Source organism: Gadus macrocephalus, chromosome 13, assembly GCF_031168955.1.
Source record: "Gadus macrocephalus chromosome 13, ASM3116895v1".
Classification (NCBI taxonomy): Eukaryota; Metazoa; Chordata; class Actinopteri; order Gadiformes; family Gadidae; genus Gadus; species Gadus macrocephalus.
Window position 1 is genome coordinate 3,267,622 of NC_082394.1, and position 22,500 is coordinate 3,290,121.

A 22,500-nucleotide genomic window follows, 5' to 3' on the forward strand; every position below is an offset into this window, starting at 1 on the left:
AAGCTAGCTACGTTCAATCCAGCTAGCTACGCGCGGTAATGCTTGCTACGCAGACTGACATGTAAATGTGCTGCCGGCAGCAGAACAAATGGAGGGGATGAATCTATTTACATTTGCTGCATAATCCCTTTAGCTGCTACAGTAGCGGCCTTGGCGCACGGCCCTGCCCATGCTAATGATGTCTTCTTGTCTTTAGGAGGAGACAGCAAAGGAATGCTTCTGTTTTCTCAGCTGGCCTGCTGATCAACCTCTGGCAAGCGCCAACGCTGACTCACAAACACACTTCACACACGCACGCGCACACACACACACACACACACACGCACGCACGCACGCACGCACGCACGCACGCACGCACGCACGCACGCACGCACGCACGCACGCACGCCACACACACACACACACACACACACACACACACACACACACACACACACACACACACACACACACACACACACACACACACACACGTCACCAGGCACACTGAAACAATCACACAACAAAGGGTGTAAACCATGGGGGCACATACATCCATACATAGAGTGGAATGGAATAGACTGGATGTACGTGTGAGTCGAGTTAGTGTAGTTGTGTGTGTTCGATGCCTCTGAGCAATGAACGTCACACTTAAGTCAGAGTTGATCGACAATGTAATTTTTTATTGACGCTGCAAATTGCTTCTCCTCTTCTTCCGCTAAGTGACAGTCCCAGGGCACCCCAGTGGCTCACCAGGTAGAGAGCGTACCATTAAGGCTTAGTCCTGATTGAAGCGACCCAGGTTTGATTCCTGCCCATGGTCCTTTGCTGCATGTCCTCCCCTCTCTCTCCCATACCTTCCTCTCTATCTCGCTCAAAAAATCACGCAAAAATGCAAAAAATAAAGTGACTGGCCCTTGTGTGGCTGTCATTCTGCGATTCTGCTCTATCTCCCCCTGCTGGACTTCACCCGCTACAGCGGGGGGGTAAAGAGATCACTGATTGGGTCAAACCCAAATCTAGGAGATAAACCGTGGACACTGACGCCGCTCCACGAGAGACGAGCTCCTGGAGCACATCCTAGCAGGCTGGTGACCACCCTGACCTCAATCGACTGGGATTCTCCGAGCGGTCCGTGTGCCAAACATCACGCGCCCGGGCCCAGGCCGCTGGAAGCCGTGACCAGAATGCTGAGATGGCAGCCTTGAAGGTCAGAAGCCAGCAGAGGAAGGCCTCTTCTGTGAGAGCCACAGGTCTGGACCATCAGAGCGAGACAGTGTCCAAACAAAACCTTTCAGCCTCACCCAGGGGTGTAGCCCACGCTGACCGACTAAGGGAAATGTCTCCGTCTCTCTGTATGTCTCTCTGCTTGTGTCTCTGTCTGTGTCTCCTACTGTCTGTCTCTCTCTGTCTGTGTCTCTATTCGTCTCTCTGTCTGTGTCTTACTGTCTGTCTGTGTCTGTGTCTCTGTCCGTATCACTGTCTGTTTCTCTGTCTGTCTGTGTCTGTGTCCGTATCTCTGTCTGTGTCTTACTGTCAGTCCGTGTCTGTGTCTGTGTCCGTCTCTCTGTCTGTGTCTTACTGTCTGTCTGTGTCTGTGTCTCTGTCCGTATCACTGTCTGTTTCTCTGTCTGTCTGTGTCTGTGTCCGTATCTCTGTCTGTGTCTTACTGTCAGTCCGTGTCTGTGTCTGTGTCCGTCTCTCTGTCTGTGTCTTACTGTCTGTCCGTGTCTGTGTCTGTGTCCGTATCTCTGTCTGTCTGTGTCTCTCACTGGGTCTGGATGCATCTCTGTTTCGGTAATTCTAATATAATAATCGTGATAATGTTGTTTTGAATCAAATGAACACATAGTGTATGTTGGCTTAATGTTATGCAACATATTGTAAACATACATGGCCCGTAAAGCCCTCTGGGAATGTTACTGTGAGTATTCTGTAACGCCGTGGAATGCGTTATAATGACGAGTCATACAATGAATGTGATTGTGATGTCATGAAATACACATAAATGTGCATTCAAATAAATGGCAAGAAAAATGTCACCTTGAGAACATCACAGAGAACGGGCAACGATGGAGGAGAGTTTGGAGAGAGTGAGAGAGAGGGATAGAATGAGAGCGCTGGGGAGTTACGAGATGAAACATGACAGAGCAGGAGGGCGAGAGAGAGGAGGCGAGAAGGAGCGAGAGAGGCCGGAGATAAGTGGCATGGAGAGAGAGAGAGAGAAAATGAGCAATAGATAAGGAGACATACAGTTCAAGATTGAGATTGAGAGAGAGAGAGAGAGAGGGGGAGAGAGAGAGAGTAAGAGGGAGAAAGAGTGGGAGAGAGTAAGAGGGAGAGAGGGAGAAAGAGAGGAAAGGGAGAGGGAAGATAGAGAGTAAGAGGGAGAGAGAGAGTAAGAGGGAGAGAGAGTAAGAGGGAGAGAGAGAGAGAGAGAGAGAGAGAGAGAGAGAGATGGAGAGAGAGAGAGAGAGAGAGAGAGAGAGAGGAAGAGGGAGAGAGAGTAAGAGGGTGAAAGGGAGAGTGAGAGACACTGAGAGAAAGATAGAGAGAGAGAGAGGGCGAGAGAGAGAAAGAGAGAGAGAGAGAGAGAGAGAGAGAGAGAGAGAGAGAGAGAGAGAGAGGGAGAGACAGAGACTGAGAGAGATAGATAGGTAGATTGAGAGAGAGAGAGAGAGAGAGAGAGAGAGAGAGAGAGAGAGAGAGAGAGAGAGAGAGAGAGAGGGAGAGAGAGAGGGAGAGAGAGAGAAACGAGAAATGAGAGGAACTGGGTTGCAGAGATGCTATCTTTTCCCATCAACCAACCAGGTTTGGGTTCATCTCACAGTGAAATGCTGTGGATATCCTCAGAGCATCTTATCAGCTGATCAGCAGCATCCACAAGGGCTGCCGGCCATAACAGCCCCCGCTACACATTTGAGACCCTCAGACTCAGAGAGAGAGTGTGTGTGTTTCTCTGGAGGGGCTTGAAATGTGCTCAATAGGACACAATGGGGAAGAGTTTAGGCCTGGTTTTCTTTTTCTAACATGATTCAGACGGTCCACCCTGGAAGGTCTGTGTCTATGGCCGGGGGGCGGTGGTGGTATTATGGGATGGCACTGGCAGTGGGCTAACGGTCACACTTTGAATGTCTTATCTGAACGGACAAATCACTCGATAGTCTGTTTTTGTCATTTAGATGGACGCTCTTATCGAAGGCGACTTATAATGATTTCAGATACAGGTTCTTACGCAGGTAGGGCTGAGAACGCGGATACAGGATATTGATGATTAGGTAGGGGTTATTCAGTGAATTCAGATACAGGACATTGAGTAGCAGGTAGGGGTTAGACAGTGGATACAGAGACAGTTCAATAAGGAGCAGGTAGGGGTTAGACGGTGGATACAGATATAGGGCATTGAGGAGTAGCAAGTTAACTTGTATCCTGATTCTAAGGACATAAAGCAGATGTTTGCTGAGAACAGCAGTGTGCCGCGCTCCTTTCTCTGAATTCATTCTCTGTCGTCGACGACCGTAACTCTGCGTTTGAATCAACTCAGAATGGGCGAGGGAACGCAATGACCCCTGACCCATTAAACACTCCCGCTCTCTCTCTCTCTTCTATGGCAGTGAAGATTCAAACAAAACAGAAAGGCAATCTGACACGCTATTTTGTTTCGATCGCATGGCAAAATGACTCTGGCTTTTCTTTTCTTTTCCAAAGGTACAATGAACCCTGGAAATGATCTCATACAATGACTGGCATTCAAAGAACCCCAGCTCCCCTTTACGCACTTGCACCGTCACACACGCTCCATCTTACTGACTGCAAAGTGTCTGGGCTCCCCGGTTAAAGGATGAGACGCTCACACAGTGAGACCTGGAGAAGAGGGATGCATTCACACATGGAGGGGCTTGGACTCCTCAACAGCAGGTACATTACAATGAAGATGCAAAAACAACGCAGAATGAAACCCTAATGAACCTGTGGCATCAGGATAATTCGGTTCACTATGGGCTTCACTAGCAGGTGCTTTGATAAGCCCAATAATGAATGCTGTTCATAGAGTCATCAGGTGCGTTTCCATCCCCCTAATTTAATGCAAACTTTGAAGTATCGAATCAGTAAACGGTGATGGAAACACCAAAATTCGCATCAAAATCCTCTAATTCGCAAAAAAGTTTATCCGCTCGCTTGAGGTGGTTTTTGAGAAATGCGAAACAGAGTAAATTCGCAAAATGGGAGATGGAAACACATTTTGCGAATCAGCTGTGACGTAGCGAACTTTGAACACACAGGACTGACAGTCTTTCCGATTTCCGCATAACGACCGGCCATAGCAACCCTGCCGACATCAACGTGTAACGTCATCACCCTATTCCGCTGCAACCACTTGATGGAAACGCACCTAATTCAAATTACTTTTTTGCGAACTTTCTAAAGATTTGCATCACCTTTTAGATGGAAACTCAGCTATTGACGGAAATATCACTGATGAAGACTTTTAGTAGTCTATAAATCACGGGAGGCTGCTCTGATAACCCAGGGTTTGACAGTAGTCTGGAGTGAAGGCCCTGACATCTGATATGGATGAGCTTCGGTCTACAGAGGTCCGGTTCCGTGAGAGTGAACCGGTCAGGATTAATACGTATCATCAGCTACGTGAATTATTCACAACAGCAAAGTGTGGCTGTCTGTGTGTGCGAGTACGTGTGTGTTTGCGTGTGTGTGAGAGGGACTGCTGGTGTGTGTGCCAGTGTTTGTGTGAATGCTTGTGTGTGTGTGTGTGCTTGTGTGTGTGTGAGCTTTTGTGTGTGTGTGTGTGTGTGTGCTTATGTGTGTGTGTTTGTGCTTATGTGAGTGAGTGTGTGTTTGTGTGCCTTTGTGTGTGTGTGTCTGTGTGTGTGCTTACGTGTGTGAGTGTGTGTGTGAGCTTTTGTGTGTTTGTGTGTGTGTGTGTGTGTGTGTGTGTGTGTGTGTGTGTTCCTGCTACAAGCCTTTAGTATTCAGCTGGACAGTGTCTTACGTGCTGCCGGTGGAGAGTAACGGATGACAGGTTCTCCCATTCTACCTCAGCACCCGTATTGATTGACAGCAGCAAGAGGTGAGAGTCAGGTGATCCGCAGTGGAGAGAGAGAGAGAGAGAGAGAAAGAGAGAGTGGGAGAGAGAGAGAGATAGAGAGGGAGAGAGAGAGAGAGAGAGAGAGAGAGAGAGAGAGAGAGAGAGAGAGAGAGGGACAGAGAGAGAGAGAGAGAGTGAGCGGGAGAGTGAGCGGGAGGAAGAGAGAGAAAGGGAGAGCGAGAGAAGGAGGAAGAGAAAGAGATAGAGGGAGTGAGAGAGTGAGAGGGAGGAAGAGCGAAAGGTGGGAGAGGAAGAGAAAGAGAGAAAAGGAAAGAGAGAGAGGGTGGAAAGGAAGGGAGAGATGGAGCGAGAGAGAGGAAAAAGCTTCAGTGAGGGAACGCAATGTTCCCACCGTTGCATATCAGATCGTTTCAAAAAGAGCGAAAGTTTGTGCAAAAACTCCAGAAGGGACACAGAGGTGAGACTTCACCAAAGAACCGAGGCTCTGCAGAACCCCGGAGGACTGTTGACACGTTTCCACATGATGATATCTGAACAGAGTTGAGATGGTGGCCGGATCCAGACAGGGGGTCTCTCCTTCACAGCCCCCCCCCCTCACATCACAGGAACCAACCGCTCAGACCCAGCGGTGAACGTCAGTCAAATCAATCAAAACCAAAGTGCAAGGCTCGGCGTCATATGTTACCAAGTTAGCCTACTTCTGATCCTTTTATCCATTTATTCAACCAAAACGGTCACAGATCACTCCACACATAATTCCTCTGCACACAACTCTGGGGAATTGAGAGTGTGAAATAAACGAGGAAATGAGACGTGAAAACGCGGAGAGAGGGGGGAAAGGAACAGGGCTGGAAAAATTACAATTTCACGCTCCTGAGATGAGAATAACGCAGAGAGGAGAGGAACGGTTGAGATGAAACCGGTTCTCCGAGAGAGCCCGGAAAACAGAACGCTCCCGACGATAGGAACAAACCTGGGCGATACAACCTGTTTTTCCTTACTGTATATGCTCAGTCAAAAAGGGTAAAATATATATGTGTGTGTGTGGGGGTTGCTTAGGAAATGCGATGAAAAATGCAGGGCCTTCAGTTGGAGGTGAGTTGGCATGAAATATTCATCCGTTTAAGTTATTCAAAATGTACACAGAGAGGCTCTGGATTAGAGAGAGAGAGGCTGCGGAAGACGCGCAGAACACTTCCACTGCAGCTTTGTTCCATTTCCCCTCTGTCTCTGTTCTCAATTAAAAGTAAACAGTTTGAAGATATCAGGCTACCAGTTGGTACAGTGCAGTCTGATGGGCGGGCTGATTAGTCGATGCATCCATCAATCGATCTGGCAACAGGGTGGACATGCCCACTTGTGATGTCACTATAGAGGGTCGATTTTGAAATGGGTTTTGGCTAATTCACCAACTCACACCTGGTGAAAAATCGATTCAACAGGTGAACCTATTTAGGTGTAAGAGTAGGGTAGTTAGAGAACTGTCAAACCCGACAACCCTTTAGGACATTAACGATGAGCTACTATCACTCACCATACCAACTTTTAGAAATGTGAAAAAAGGAGGCTTTCTTTCAATATATACGACTTTAAACAACCGCAGGACGGCAGACTGTCACTCCTGTCCTTGTTTTAACTCATTTAACAGGTTCAGTACACACCTTGCTTTGTTGCATTTTACGCAATAGTTTACTCTCGCTCAATGAACCCCCTCAATACTGTAAGTGGCATAGCCCAATCGTAACCCAGTCGTAAAAACGACTCAAACCATGCGAACTTCGGCGATGAATAATTAACACGTCCACCGTTGCGACCACACATCTCTAAAAGCCGCAGGGGCCCCGGGGGGGGGCGCCCCGAGTGCGGTCGCTGCCACAGACAGCGCTGGCGGCGGCAGCAGCAGCTGCTGCCCACTACAGGTTTGGGCAGGCGGCGGCGGTGGTAGAGCGCCTGAGTTCTGTCAATATACGCCGCGACCTGGCAGAGGATCGACTGTTCTCGGATCAGACGTCTCTTTCATTAGCAGCCACCCTTCCACTCACTTTGTGTGACTCTGCAGACTCAATAGGCTTGTACTGTTCTATTCTGACGCCGGTGTTCTGCCAATGCGACCCGTCGAGTCGTGCTACCTGCGCATGCCGACAATGCGCAGGTAGCACGCACGCTCGCTCACTCGCTCACTCACTCGCTCACTCACTCACTCACTCGCTCACTCTCTCTCTCTCACTCTCTATGTCTCTCAATCTCTCACTCTCTCACTCCCTACTCCGCAGATCCAAGATCAGTCGGTAATGTCTTCCCTCAATCCGACTGATTTTAGGTTAAGTTCATAAAGGTGATGGCTGGCCAACGCAAATCTGGGGAAAGTGGCGTTTCACTTTCTCTCGCTTAATGTATGTTTAGACCAATTATGAGTGTGTTCGACCAATAATGAGAGTATAATGTGTTTCGACCAATCATGAGACAGTAATATGTGTTTCGGCCAATCATGAGACGGTAATATGTGTTTCGACCAATCATGAGACTGGAGGCGGGGATCTGTAAGCACGTTATAGGTGAAAATGAACTCGGCCAGTAGTAAATTGTATAAAAGAGTCTGTAAAGGTTTCGCAACAACACCGTATCGGACAGGCGATGGAGAAAGAAGGATTAAAGAATCCCCCTTGAGCGCTTCATCCAGCCACGGATAAGAGTTTTGTTCTATAAAATATCTGCGCAACGCAACAGGAAACAATGCGTAGATCCGCCCCTTTTGGTTCCTGGTTTCCTGCCCAGGCTCTGTGGGCCCTCCCCCTGAGCTTCAGCTGTAACACAGCAGAACACAGTAGGACCGCTGGATCCCAGATTAGTTTGGATTAAGTCTGACGTGGGAACATTAGAAAACCAATAAAACCTAACAAAAAACATTACAGTCAGATCACACACACACGCACACGCACACGCACACACACACACACACACACACACACACACACACACACACACACACACTGCTTGCTTTATGCTGCATTTGCACAGAGCGAGGGCCAGTGGCTGGGACCCCCTGCTGGCTGCTGCTGCGCACTACACAAAGGTTTCTCATCACAGCCGAGCAGAATGGATATTGATCCCCGACTGCGACCAACCGCATTACCTCTGCGGTGGCAGCGTCTCCCCGCCGACCGAGTGGAAGAAACACAAAGAAAACGGCGAGAGATAAAGGCAAGAACAAAAACAAAGAATAGAAGAATGCAATTTAACCACCGAAGCAATTATAAATCGCTGTTAACCGTCGTGGGACTCTAACCCCCGGCTAAGAGCGAACTTTCTCTTCATCGAATCCGCACCCCGCCTGCTCTCTTACATAAGAGGTGGGTTATTATTAAGCGATTGGCCATAGGGAATACGGCTCTGGTCATTGTCATTCATCCCCCTCTACTGCGACGGCCTGTCGGCCTGTGTGAGTGGTTTAAATAGCGACGAGCCGTTCTGCTCCGGGAAGCCCTTTCAATCAAGATAAAGGGCAGTGGATGGAAATAAAACCCAACGTGAACCCGACGTGAGCCGCCGGTCCGATGGAGGGCACGTCTGACGGGCCTGCGGACACAGTCGGCCGGTCTCTGATCAGCCGGTGATGCGTCAAGGGCTTCGCTGAGGATTTAGGCAGCCATAGCCTCCCTAAATCCTCGGCTCCTGTCCTTTACACTTCTGTGTGAGTGGAGGGTAAAGGAAAGCTAATTTCCTGTATACTCTGCGTACAAGACACTCTTGGGCCATAGAGGGAGAAGTTCCTGGAAGTCATACATGGTTGCGTGTTTTAGTAGATCTGGAAATATTTGACCCACATGATGACCAACCTTCAGCTGTAGCAATGTGTTGACTAGGATAGAAAATGAGTACCCTCTTGATGAAAGGGGTGAGTTATATCTCAAAGGGATTTCAAACAGGGGGTTTTCTGATATAAGATGAGAGTGGGTAGACCTGCACTAAGGTAACTTTCTCCCTGCTGACGCAGCCATCACATTCATTCAGAATGAGTTTAATCAACCCCTGGATTTTCAGTTTCTCTCGAATCCATATGCTTCCCGGGGACCATGGAAGCACTTCTTGATGCCAGCTAAACTAATCTGTCTTATGTCTATTTATATATACCTCAATTATAAATAATTCAGTACACTAAAGATGTGTGTGTGTGGGGTGGGGGGGCATGCTAGTTCTACTTCCACGGGCCCAGAGATCCTACGTGCGGCCCTGTGTACTTGGAGAAAACACTTTTGAATGCCTCTCAGGATGGCTCTTAAGAGTTTGGTATCAGGGGCATTAATGCAAGTCAGTGGCATGAAAGGAATATCAAAGAGTTAGATGTTAAGCAGCCCATCGCGGTGGCAGGCAGCACAAGACGATGACTCTGCTTTTTACTTCCCCTGCCCCAACGGACATTTGCCTTTTGTTCTGAGGGGAGGAGGCTTCAATCAAGCGAGACACGGATTAGGAGGATCATGAGGGCCGGGGTACACCCGGGGCTTCAAGTACATCCGAACAACGTACTTGTTCTGTTTCATGTAGAGGGCAGAACAGTACTCCTTCATGTACTGTCTTAAGTTCTACTTTCCCGTTCACCTTTCACCCACTTTGAAGATCAATGCATAACATAATTAAATGCATGTATGACCCTGTACCCGTTTGCTCTTATCGGAGACGACGTGCGCTTAAAATTCGTCACTTCGACAACCATTTTAACCTTTTTACCTCAGCTCCTTCTGAGCCCGCGTTTCCCTCCAGGCAGCGATCCACTTAATGTCCGTATGGAATATTCATAAAGAGCTCCTGAGATTCTGCACTGGCACGTGGACATCATCACGGAGCCACGTAGAGCATAAAATGTGCATTAGCATGGTCTTATTCTTGTCCGACAGATGGAGCGGATGTTTGGAGTAGGAAACGCTTCCACTCTCCCGCTAAGGCGAGTGATTTACCGAGTTCTCCTCCGAGGTTAGACAGGGAACGTCTCCTGTTGGGTGATGCGTGCTTGGAAGGGGAACTCTGGACAATGTCCGGAGATCATCCGAGAAAATGGTTTATGATTGTCTCAAAACGTGGACTGTTGTGTTACTGCAGACAAGAGCATTACACCCATTTATAATAACGTTTCACTATGTGTGCAAGCTTTTCATTTATTTCAATCAATTTATGTAAATAGGAATATAATTTACAATGCATAGAAGACTCAGTATTTAAGTGATCCATCTGTGATTAAAAGCCATTAAAAAAAATCGACCCGTTTAGTGATGAGATTTGTCCTTTTGACAGAAGCGTAAACTTGTCCAAAAGTTTTGCATTGCCCAAAGTGCCTTAGAATAAGTGTATTAAACAATGCAGCCTCAACCCAAAAAGTGCAAGAATTCTTCGAGCACAAAAAAATCTAATAAGCAAACTTCTTAAAGTACTACAATATAGATCCAAAAGATAATTGTATACATTTGTTCATCACAAGTGGGAGTGTACCCAGGAGAATGATGGATGGATCAGCCAATCCCGGGGACTACTATTTTGTAATCTGATCCATCAAACCTTAAAACAGGGGGACTTTAATTAACTCACTAGTCATACTGCACTGGTTCCCTAGCGCCCTCTACTGGGCACATCGGGATGTGCGTCAGAGAAGCAATCAAACGCAACACAGCTCAACATGATCAAGTTGTGATCTTAGCTGCACCCTCGGAGCCCAATATTTCTCCAAAAGATTAAAATTGAGCCATTCAACAGAAGCTTTTGTCGAGAGCAGCCAAAGTCGAGTTGAGGTAGGGTTTATGTTGCCTATGTATGCCTAGGTAAATGACATGAAGCGAACCTGGTACCTTTCAGGTAGGAATCGAACACCAAAGATAGTATACCCTCCATTGTGAGAATCAAGAACCTTCCAAACGCATTAAAAACATTTGCCCATTTATCAACTAAAGGTTTGGATACATGTATCCACCCAAAGACATTTATAATAAATTAAAACATTAAATATACATTTAAAACCATGCATTAGCAGTCGAAAATCACTGAACATTGTATGTTGAGGCAACACTGGCCTCAATGTATGAAATCACAATTCAGACAAGAGATGTTCAAAAACTATTGTTTATTTGTCAAAACAATACAAATGAACACAATCCTAAAACATTTCAAAAAATGTAATCAAAACGTGACGTTTACAAATTGTAGCTATAAACAAGAGGACATGTGTGCCATTTTATTTAACAAGAATCAACTGCAACCCAAATCACAACTGCGTTTCAAATCAGGTGACAAAATACAGTGACTGAAACTCTGTGACCGGATCGGAATTAAAATGTTGAAAAATAAACCAAACACTGAAAACAGGCCAAGTCCGTAGCAGAAGCATGTCGCGATGCTTCCTCACAAGACGACAAAGGAAAGAGAAACAAAAAAAGGGCATTTAAAAAAAAATTAAAATAGAAAAACGTTTTTATCTGTCCGGTCGCATCATTCCTGGGCGCACCGGCATCATCATAGGTCGGGGGGGGCGCATCATGTGGGGAGGTCCCGGCATCATCTGCATGTGGCCTCCCATTGGGGGCCGCATGCCTGGAAGGGGGAAGCAGGTTGCAGGTTACATCACCATGCATTTACTGAACGTACTCAAACCATGTTCCGGTCAATGGACGTGCGAGAGGTTTGAATTAAAGAGCCCCTATTTTCACGTTGGTCAGCCATCTCGGAATCGACACCTTTTTAATCTCTGACTCAGCAGTCCTGCGTCTGATCATGTCATAGCAGAACCTCTGGTCGAGACACTTTTCAGAAGATTTGTGTCCAGGAAAGAGGAATTTGCTCGTCGTTGCACTGGGAAAGGTTTACTAATGCTGGCCACGGGCTGAATAAGTGCACACTTATCTCCACCCAGCGAAAGGAAGTGAAACGTCCCACATCTGTTCTACGGACAGATGTGTCCGTAGAATCCAAACAAGAAGTTGGAGATTTGACGTACCCATTCCTGGACCGCCGGGCATCATTCCGTGGGGAGGGGGGCCCATCATTGGCATCATGGGGGGGCCTCCCATGGGGGGTGTGGGAAGCATGCCTGGCCGTGGGGGGCCACCTGGGGGACAAAGGTGAAGCGTTAGGTCAAGTGAGGCCAGAGGTCACACTCTTCTGAGCTCATCATTTTCCAGGGTTTTTTCCCCAGGTATTTTCCATAACATTTCTGTGATCATCGAGGTTCATGTTTCACTGTATGAACTAATCTCTGTTGAATGAGTTTCATAAAAAATGTAATCCAATTGTTATGCATTAAGGAAGCACCATATTATGCATTATTTCAGAACAGAAAAGATATTTAGCTGCGTGTGGATTCAACAGAACGGTTCTTATGGAGGCGGCGGGCGGCCAAATATGCTGGTTAGCTTATCCTGATTGTTGAAGCTAGCATGAACGGTGCTAGTGTTGTCAAAATAAAGTTAACAATGAAAATTTACGTTAGGACCACGTGTTCAGTAATGTAAAGAAGGTCTTCAATCTGACGGATATTTCATTTGAATAGTCAAATTGAATTTCACACAAGTACCTCCTCAATATTCTTTAAGCCCATAGCCCACGCAAACTTTAATTTCAACGGGGCTGCCCTCAGACCGACTCATCCCCATTGTAAATGTTTGTTATTTTAAGGGTACCATGTCCCGTAGGCATTAGTTTAGTGAGTCCAGCACTAAAAACATGGTCTTGTGTGATCTTTGCCGTGCACATACACATCCACACCATCGTAATGACCTATGTGTTAATCAATTTGTTAAGATACCTTCTTTTGGGGGGGCTTTTTTTTTCTTTTTTTTTTAATGCTCTAGTTAACAATGTACTATTGCATTAGGATAGATACTGCATTTGCTTCATGCCCACTATTGTCAGTGACAATCGACAGTAGTTTGTCAGTCAAACGCTGGTCACGTACCTGGTGGAGGGCCTCCAGGGAAAGGCGTTGGCGGAATCTTTCCTTGTTGGAACGCAGCCGCTGATGAAGTCAAAAGAAAGGAGAAAGATGGCATTCACTCGAGAAGCAAAAAATAGCAATCCATTCCTATACACCTAATAGGTTCTCCACACACAGTGCTGCCATTGTTTTCCCATTACTGGGAATTACAATTTCAGATACAAGATTAGAGGGTAGTAGGTCTTAATTTGATCAATTATAATCAACCACATACTCGTTTTATCGATGAGGCTCTGGGCCTGCTCCTCCATCCATTTCTGATAGTAGTCCTTCACATTCTCTTTGTGTTTTCGACCACTACAGTGGGTTTTCCTCACCGACGGCTGGAAGGGTCAACAAACAAGATGAGTGGACTGGACGGATATATACATAGTTGATACAGAGTTTTATATTGAAAATCAACCAAATCTCACCGAGTCATGTGTGAGGTAGGTGTCACAGTAGTCACAGTAAAACCTAGAGGTACGTAAGGAAATCCTCAGGGTTAGTAACCATCACATCCACAATGAATAAGGCAGGAATATAAACACAACCCAAAAAAATCATGATTGCATGCATTTCACATGATAGCTCAGTTATACACGCCATACAGTTAACGGGGTGTATAGAACACATATAGGTGGGCTCGTAGGTGCAAGTGTGATATGAATGAGCAAACTTAGCTTAGCAACATTAGCCTAGCTAAAACGCCGAGCCAATCCACGGAAGACCGAAGCATACAAATTACCAGGATACTCTCAAAAAAACCACCCACAACATCAAGTTCTATATTGCAGTACATTTAAAGGTTATGCCAGTCAATATCATGTTTTAACCACGCACAAAGTGTCAACCCGTTAACTTACTTCGGCATGCTTCCCGGTTAGCTTCACCGAGCGACGATCCGGTGTAGCCGATAAAACCCGTCGTGTTGCACACGGAGTTTAGGATTGGTTCCGCCCGCGGAGAATAGAAAAGAAACGTAGCCGAGAACACGCATGATGCGCCCATTTAAACCCAAAGCTCTGAGGTATCACAGTGGACGTTTTTATCATATTCTATAAACATTAATTGGCTGATTTTATAATATAGCAAATAAGAACAGTAATACAATAAACTGTGAAGGCCTACTCCCTCTCATTTGTCCGAAAGATAGCCTTTAATCGAAATAAAGAATATTATATTATTTTCAATATATCTTCCACGCGTTTCACATCACATTATATATTAATATTTTGGGGTATTATTACTTTTTCGAGATTTGTTACAACTAGTCGATTTAAACTTTGATGAATCTGCCACCCAATCAAAAGCAGGGTTTCGAATAGCAACAGATGACGTCAGAGTCCTCGGCGATTCACGAACGCTGATGTACGACCCACGGCGTAGTAACGTCAAAACGTCCCTCACACAGTGTTGCCAGATTGGGCCAGATTTCCCGACCAATGTGGCAACAGGGCTGGAGGCACCCCGCAGTTTTAGGAATCTGGCAACACTGTCCCTCACACACCGCGCCACCACCATGCGTACTGACGTTGTTGTTGTTGAGCTCCGGTTGTTATGGCTGAGGAGAGAGGCCTCGGAATAGACTAGAGTGCGGAGGATCCCCGCCGGACCCTCGGACCCCCTCGGCTCGGCTCCCCGGGACCTCGGCCGTCGCCATGGACGGCATGGACATGGACGTGGACGCGGAGCTCATGCAGCGTTTCAGCTGCATGGGCACCACGGACAAGGACGTCCTCATCTCCGAGTTCCAGAGGCTGCTGGGCTTCCAGCTGAACCCGGCCGGCTGCGCTTTCTTCCTGGACATGACCAACTGGTGAGTCCGCGGATCCCACGACGGCCCTTGCTCCCGGACCATTAGTGGGTGCTGGGTCGCGTCCCCCCCCCTCCCAGTCTGTGCGTAATTAATGCATGTGTTTTAAATGCGGTGTGATGCGTAAAGCACCAGTCACTCCTTCCTCGTTCCTCGTTCCTTTTTGTTGCATAACAACTTCGTGCAGCGAGTTGACATTCATGTTGATCTGAGATGTGTTTGAATGGAGAGTGATTAGTTTGTTTGTAACTTGGGTTAAAGGTAACAACCGCAGCGATCTTGGCCTTTCAGATTCTGATCGTCCAACATATTGCACAATCGATGGGAATACTGTAGTTTTCCACCTCTAAGTTTGTTCACTTCTGGTCACCCGGGGATTCGAACACAACTCATGCATGGCAACGCCATGATGTTAGGTAACCCGTCGTGATGATGAACGTAGGGCTGGTAACAAGTGGTTGTCACCTCACGGTTGTTCTCCATCGCTGTTCAATTTACAATCATAGATCTGCACCAGAATCAGAAGAAAAATAAATATGATATTGAACATTTCAGTGGGCAAAAATATAAATATGTTTATTATATTTTTTTTCATTGATGATATTGCTTGTCAATTAAATAGATGGTGATGTAAATGTATTAGTTTGAATGATAAAAAAAAGGTAATACAAAAAATCGAGCAAACATCTCAAACAAACGTTTCCACAAATGACAAGCAAACATAAAATGTGCTGTCTGATCAAGTGATAAACCCCAGAGACTAATGAGAGTTTAATGTTTGCCCTGGGCCGATACTTAAACTTACTTAACCTCCGTTCGACTGAATCCCATCTGTCTCCACCAGGAACCTGCAGGCTGCGATCGGTGCATACTACGACTTTGAGAGCCCCAACGCCAACGCCCCGGCCATGTCCTTCGTGGAGGACGTGACGATCGGGGAGGGGGAGTCCGTCCCCCCAGACACAGCGTTCACTAAGACCTGGAGGATACAGAACACGGGTGGGTGTCCGGTCGCACCACGGGGGGGTCACTGATTAAACCATGGGAACAGAGGTCGGACGGCCATGTCCCGATTCGTAAACCTCTTCTCAGCATGACTCCCAGCCTCTGGGTACTGTCTCCTGAAGGTCACATCCAATCTGTCTGTGCTGGACCTGTCTGTGGTGACCTGTCTGTGGTGACCTGTCTGTGGTGGACCTGTCTGTGGTGACCTGTCTGTGCTGGACCTGTCTGTGGTGACCTGTCTGTGGTGGACCTGTCTGTGGTGACCTGTCTGTGGTGGATCTGTCTGTGACGGTGATGTCTGTGCTGGACCTGTCTGTTGTGAAGCTGTCTGTGATGTCTGTGGTGGACCTGTCTGTGGTGGACCTGTCTGTGGTGTAGCTGTCTGTGGAGGATCTCTCTGATGCTTGTGGTGGACCTGTCTGTGGTGTATCTGTCTGTGGTGTATCTGGTGGACCTGTCTGTGGTGCACCTGCCTGTGGTGGACCTGTCTCTGGCGTCCATCCCTCTGATACCTGTGTCCCTCCCGCTCCCAGGCGCCGAGTCGTGGCCGACCGGTGTGTGTCTGAAGTACATCGGCGGGGACCAGTTCGGCCACGTCAACATGGTGCTGGTCAGGTCCCTGGAACCCCAGGGGATGTTTGACGTCAGCGTGCAGATGCACAGCCCCGCCGCCCCGGGCATGTACCAGGGCCAGTGGAGGATGTGCAACGCCACCGGACTCTTCTACGGAGGTGGGACATACCAGCGACAAACACTTAATATTTCCGTCAATTAATTTGGCATTTAAAGGTGTGTATACATTCTGGATTTTAAAATGGCCCAAGTGGCTCAGGGCTAAGCATTACTGGCCACTAACAAGTCTGAGGTTGTAGATCTCTGTATGAAACGTCTAACCCCGTTGTGCATATAAACAGCGCTTTTCTAACCAGTGGCCGCTCAAAGCGCTTTACAATATCGCCTAACATTCACCCGTTCATACACACATTCGTACACCGACGGCGGTGTCAGCCACGCAAGGCGACAGCCGGTGCGTCTGCAGCAGTCAGGGTGAGGCGTCTCGCTCAGGGACACCTCGACACTCCGCTAGGAGGAGCCGGGGATCGAACTAGCAACCTTCCGGTTACCAGCCGACCCGCTCTACCTCCTGAACCACATCCTCGGTGTTATATAGACCCTAAAGACGTTTTTTGTATAGATCTCTCCGTTCGGTTCAGTTCAGTTTAACTTTGTCGTCCGAAAAGGGAAAACTTGTCTTGCAGTCAGGTAGACATAAACAGCGTAAAAAGATACACACGGACACACAACAAAGAGACAGACATTGATTGAACTCTGTATGTATAATATGAGTCCGCCACGTTGTGTCCTCTGTGTTATGAAGTCACTAAAGCCGGTCACACCGTGGCGGACTCTTCATACAGAGTTCATAACCGGTCTCTCCCCCGCCCCCAGATGTGATCTGGGTGATCCTGAGCGTGGAGGTGGGCGGTCTGCTGGGCGTGACGCAGCAGCTGTCCTCCTTCGAGACGGAGTTCAACACGCAGCCACAGCGCCACCCGCAGGGCGACTTCAACCCCTTCGCCTCGCCGCAGAAGAACAAGCACCACCACCACCACCACCACCACCACCACCACCAACAGGACGGGGGCGGCGGCGGGGGCGTGGAGAGGACGGGGCTGAAGGACGGCGGGGGCGGGGGGGGCCCCTGGGAGACGGGGCCGGGGCCCCTCGGGACGGAGCCCAACGGGGTGGACCTTCAGAGCAGCCGGTCCCCGGGAGTCACCTACGGACAGGTGAGAGGCCGACAAGGGTTAGCCTGGTGAGGGGGTTGAGCACACAGTCCGGGGGGGGGGGTTCAAACTAGTGGTGGATTTAATGATTCGTTTCCGTGACCCAGTTCGCGTGATTCAGTTCGCCAAGAGGAGTCGTTCGCGAATTGTTCGTTCGTTCGTTCGTTCAGTCGAGTTTCCGGTGAATCGATACACCGGAAACTCGGTGGAGGAGTCGTTCGCGAATCAGCCTGGTTTCCGGTAGCGGTGAATCGTATCATGGAATGCACGCCATTGCACGGTTCTCAACTGAGTCAGTCAGACTCAGTGGAGTTAGTGCTACCGGAAACTCGTTCGTTCGTTCATTCGAGTTTCCGGTGAATCGAATGGTGAGCGAGACGAACGAACGAACGCGAGAAACGAACCGGTTCGGTTCGTTCGTCCTAAAGACTCGTTCATTCGAACCGGTTCGCGAACGAATGAGCCAACACTAGTTCAAACCCCCTGGGGGCGGGGGAGAATAGTGTGCTGAGGGGGTCTGACCTCCGGCGGTGAGGCTCTGGGATAGATTGCTCAGGCCTGAAGTCGACGTGAACCAGATGCCATATCACAACCGGCGCATTGGTTCATTTTAATGTTTAAAAAGAGGACAAAGGTAACCGTAAATAAATATATATATTTATTGTATTTATATATATTTAAACCCTCTAGTGGGCGCTGTTATTCAAAGTCTTAGAATACATTGAGGGTGTTAATCTCTTACTCCGAACCTGTAACCCTGATGCTATGCTCCACTTGGCAGGAACTCATTTCTGGCTTGAAAGTCAACTAAAAAGGTCATGTTCAATCATTTACTTTAGATAAGATTCAAAGTTATCTGTGTATATGTGTTAATTAACGGGATTCCTACTGATAACATCGAATCACCTTAGAGTCTGATTGTTCTAACACAGACAGGTTTTTGAAAGTTTGATCCTTTCAAAGCTTTTGACTTACTGCTGATTGATAGTGATAAGATAATGCACGCTGACCTCTAAAACGATGCTGATGAGTTGATACACAGTAACGTGATTATTGACTGTTCCCATGAATGGCTTGGTGGTGTAGTTCTCTGCATCACCACCGTGGGGCAGACCTCAGCCGAGATCTTCCCGTATCACCGCTAATCCAAATGTTGATCAAAGTCACGTTCTAGATCTCTCTGTGCGTGCCAAGTTCCGGGCTGCGCACAAACTGGTTTGTCCTGGACTTCCTTTTTCTCTGCTCTATCGTTGCTATTATTTTATTCTTGATATTATCACTATCAACACTTCCTCCCTCCTATCATGGGAACTTGGAACATGTGAACTGTGAAGCTCCCCAGGCCAAACCGTTACTTTCCACCACATTAAGGCAGATTCAAGGTTTAAAATGGTTCGGTCTCAGAGCACCCTCAGGCCAAACGGTTCTCCAACTCTCGTTAAAACCATGACGTAACAAAACTGGTAAAAAAAAACACGAATTTAGTTCTAAAATCCCTAGTGAATAGTGAATTAAGCAGCCGTTTTGTTGTTGATGTTGTTGTTGTTGTTGTTGTTGACGTTGTTGGCCGGTGTTCCCCCAGGGCGTCGGCGGGCCCTTCCCCTCCGGACAGAGCTAGGAGCACGGGGGCCCCCCAACAGGGCGGGGGGCCCGGAGGAAGAGGAGAGGTGCGGCGAGCGGAGGAGGAGGAGGAGGAGGAGGAAGAGGAGGAGGAGGAGCGTGTTGACCCGAGGCAGGGTGAAGGGACAGTTGTCCTCTATTGACTCTGTGACAACACCCAACCCTCCCGGGACCCCTAAGAGCCCCCCCCGGGGCCCCCCCCCAACAGAGACACGAGCCACGGCTACACAGACACCCAGACCTCCTCTGTGGGCGCCTGGTTTATTTTAGGGGGGGGGTTTGAACCCCAAGGGGAGACGTCTCGGACTGCAGCTTTCTTTATGTTTCCGCGGTGGGGTGTGAAGTTTAAAATATCCCAAACGCGACCGTCGACACCTCTGAGACGGCACCGGCCGTCCGAAGAATGGACCTTCCTGATTGGCCGCGGTGTGCCTGGTGGTGAGCTGTGATTGGTGCTGTCTCTGGGGAGCGGTGTGTGATTGGCGGTTCAGAGGGGATGGTGGTGGGTTGGACACGCATCATCAAACCAAGGTTGACTCAAGGTGGAAATGAATGAGTGAATGAATGAAGCCGCAGCGAAGGCGAGATGTTTACGGACCGTGCCGCTCGTTGAGGTACGGTCAGCGCTCTGACGTCATCAGGCAGTGGATGACATCACACCGTCAGCGCTGTGACGCCATCAGGCAGTGGATGACATCACACAGTCACATCCCAGCGTGGTTGATCACCAGAAGCTGATTGATGATTGTTTTTACCGGGTTTTCGTTTGGCGTTAGGTGTGTGTGTGTGTGTGTGTGTGTGTGTGTGTGTGTGTGTGTGTGTGTGTGTGTGTGTGTGTGTGTGTGTGTGTGTGTGTGTGTGTGTGTGTGTGTGTGTGTGTGTGTGTGTGTGCGTGTGTGGACGCTGGGGGGACTGGTAGGTTAAAACAAAGCCATCTAAATCTATTTTGCCGGGGTTCAGATTTTAAGTGGGTGAATCGCTGTCTTAAGTCTATTAAATGCGTGCGGGTATGGACTTGTTAAGTATGAGTCATGTATTTTTTTTGGGCTTAACTGACAAAACGGTGTGTGCTTAATTCACAAATGTTGTATCTGTTCAGAAAAACGTGTTACATTTAAGAGAGATTCAATGGGCATGTATGTCGTCAGTATTGTTCAGTAATTTGTCACTAAGTCATTAATTCCCCCAGAGTTAATTTATTATACCCTTCACTTAAAAAAATACAAATATCCACACAGCCAGCAGGTGGTGCTATTATTCAAGTCACGTGTCAATCAGACGTCAGAGAGAAAATAATGCAATTTTTTTTTTGGCCTGTATGTCTAAGTAGAAAATATGAGGCTTTTTAATCACAAACTTTAGAACTGCTACTGCTATTTGCACAACGCTGTATGTCACCTGTGATGGTAATCACTGGTGCTGTGTGTGTGTGTGTGTGTGTGTGTGTGTGTGTGTGCGCGCGTGTGCTGGGGACGGGTATGTTACATGCATGGTTCAGACGGCTCTTCTAGTCATAAGTCCAGGACTACCCTGGATGACTTTACTCCTGGACTTTTGACTCTTAAGTGGCCGAAGAATATATTGAATGTCTTATCTTCACCAAAACAATTTCCAAATATTAGATTTTTTCTTCTGTGTTGCCTGTGGGTAGTGAAGGTTTTAGAAGGAGGTCCGTGTCAAGGCACTTGCCTAAACTCCACGTCTCCATGGGAAATGCCGGTTGGCTTGTGGGTTGCTGGTGAGATCCCCACCAGTGAGTGAACCGATCCCACACCTCAGCCCACACTGTCCGTGCACGTCTTAGTAACGCACGGCAACGTTAGCTGATCCGATTTGCATATCTTCGTCGATAGGCCGCTTTGAAGACCAGCCTAATGAGCGCCGGTCTTCGTCGGATGGGCTTGTGATCACAGGGGTTCACAGATGTTCACCCCCCCCACCCCCCGCTCCCACATGACCCCCCAGGGAAATAACGGAACGAGAAAACTAATCCGCGGCCCTGCCTAGTTTTTTGTTTTAGTTTTTTATTTGTATTAATTATGGAGTTTTCCTTTTCTGTGTGTGTGTGTCTTTGAGAGTGCATGTGTTTGTGTCTGAGAGCGAGTGTGTTTGTGTTTGCGTTTGTTTCAGAGAGTGTGTGTGTGTGTGTGTGTGTGTGTGTGTGTGTGTGTGTGTGTGTGTGTGTGTGTGTGTGTGTGTGTGTGTGTGTGTGTGTGTGTGTGTGTGTGTGTGTGTGTGTGTGAGTGAGAGGGCAGGCGAGTGCGTACCCAGACGTGCGGGCGATGAGAGCCCTTATATTCCTGCGGGTCTTGCTGTGCGTGTCTGGGTGCAGCGCTGTACCGGCAGCATGGTGGCGCTACCGAGCTGAGGTTTACTGAGGCCTGAGGGACACATTTACCTGAAGAGAAATGTCCGGACGGAAGCCTTTTTTTCCTGTATAAATAAACCTTTGTATTATTAAATGAGCGCCAGAGTGCGTTGTGACTGGATACATTGTGTGTTTGTGTGTGTTTGTGTGTGTGTGTGTCTGCTCTGACACAGAGGGGGGCGAGTTGGGCGGGGTCATCACTAGTCGTATGATTGTCATACAATGATGAAGTGTAGGTTTAACACACACATACATATGTACACACATAAATAAAAACACACAGAGACACACACACTTAAACATATACAGACACACACACACACAAATGCATGCGCAGACACACACCTGCCTGTGTGTGTGTTGATGTGTCTGCGTGCATGTTTGCCTGTTTGTGTTGTGTGTGCTGGCATGTGTGCATGTTGATATGTGTGTGTGTGTGCTGGCATGTGTGTGTGTTGATATGTGTGTGTGTGCGTGCCTGTGTGTGTGTGTGCTGTGTGTGTTGAGATGGACGACAGATTGAGAAGGAGAACACAGGTGATTATTGTGCAGGCGCAGTGTGACAGGAGCCCTCGGTAAATATTGATTCAGGCTCATATTTGTGATTGTGCAAAGATCATATCTCCCAGAGAGAGAGAGAGAGGGGGAAAGAGCTATACAAAGAGTGAGAGAAATGTTTAGGAAGAAAGAGAGAAGGAGGGAGGGGGGGAGAGATAAACAAAGAGAGTGAGGGAGGGGGAGAGAGATAAACAAATAGAGAGAGAAAGGTATAGGTAGAGAGAGAGAGAGAGAAAGAGGGTGAAAGAGATATATGAAGAGAGAGAGAAGAGAGATGGAGAGGGAGAGAGATAAACAAAGAGAGGGAAAGGTATAGAGAGAGAGAGAGAGAGAGAGAGAGGGAGA

The 22,500-nt window shown here is 47.9% G+C and overlaps 2 protein-coding genes across 2 annotated transcripts; one reads left to right on the top strand and one right to left on the bottom strand.

Moving 5' to 3' along the window:
* Positions 1–11,137: 11,137 nt before the first annotated feature.
* On the bottom strand, positions 11,138–14,018 carry snrpc (small nuclear ribonucleoprotein polypeptide C). Its single transcript, XM_060069286.1, has 6 exons — positions 13,868–14,018; positions 13,436–13,478; positions 13,237–13,345; positions 12,984–13,043; positions 12,027–12,137; positions 11,138–11,623 (listed from the first exon to the last, which is right to left on the bottom strand). Exons 1-6 carry the CDS (start codon positions 13,873–13,875, stop codon positions 11,505–11,507), a joined length of 450 nt encoding a protein of 149 aa, XP_059925269.1. The 5' UTR covers positions 13,876–14,018; the 3' UTR covers positions 11,138–11,504.
* A 474-nt stretch (positions 14,019–14,492) lies between these two features.
* Positions 14,493–21,718, top strand: LOC132470568 (protein ILRUN-like). Its single transcript, XM_060069285.1, has 5 exons — positions 14,493–14,820; positions 15,662–15,816; positions 16,356–16,553; positions 17,272–17,612; positions 19,192–21,718. The coding sequence occupies exons 1-5, from the start codon at positions 14,663–14,665 to the stop codon at positions 19,225–19,227; spliced, it is 888 nt and encodes a 295-aa protein (XP_059925268.1). The 5' UTR covers positions 14,493–14,662; the 3' UTR covers positions 19,228–21,718.
* The last annotated feature ends 782 nt before the right edge of the window (positions 21,719–22,500 follow it).

Bases quoted from the DNA above. Each gene is read 5' to 3' on its own strand.
- snrpc (XM_060069286.1), bottom strand. The intron at 12,138-12,983 runs GTACGTGACCAG...TTTGTCCCCCAG, and splicing joins CCCTGGAGGCCCTCCACCAG to GTGGCCCCCCACGGCCAGGC. The intron at 11,624-12,026 runs GTACGTCAAATC...TCCCCCTTCCAG, and splicing joins GCCCGGCGGTCCAGGAATGG to GCATGCGGCCCCCAATGGGA.
- LOC132470568 (XM_060069285.1), top strand. From the start codon at position 14,663: ATGGACGGCATGGACATGGACGTGGACGCGGAGCTCATGCAGCGTTTC. The intron at 14,821-15,661 runs GTGAGTCCGCGG...TGTCTCCACCAG, and splicing joins TTCCTGGACATGACCAACTG to GAACCTGCAGGCTGCGATCG. The intron at 17,613-19,191 runs GTGAGAGGCCGA...GTGTTCCCCCAG, and splicing joins CGGGAGTCACCTACGGACAG to GGCGTCGGCGGGCCCTTCCC.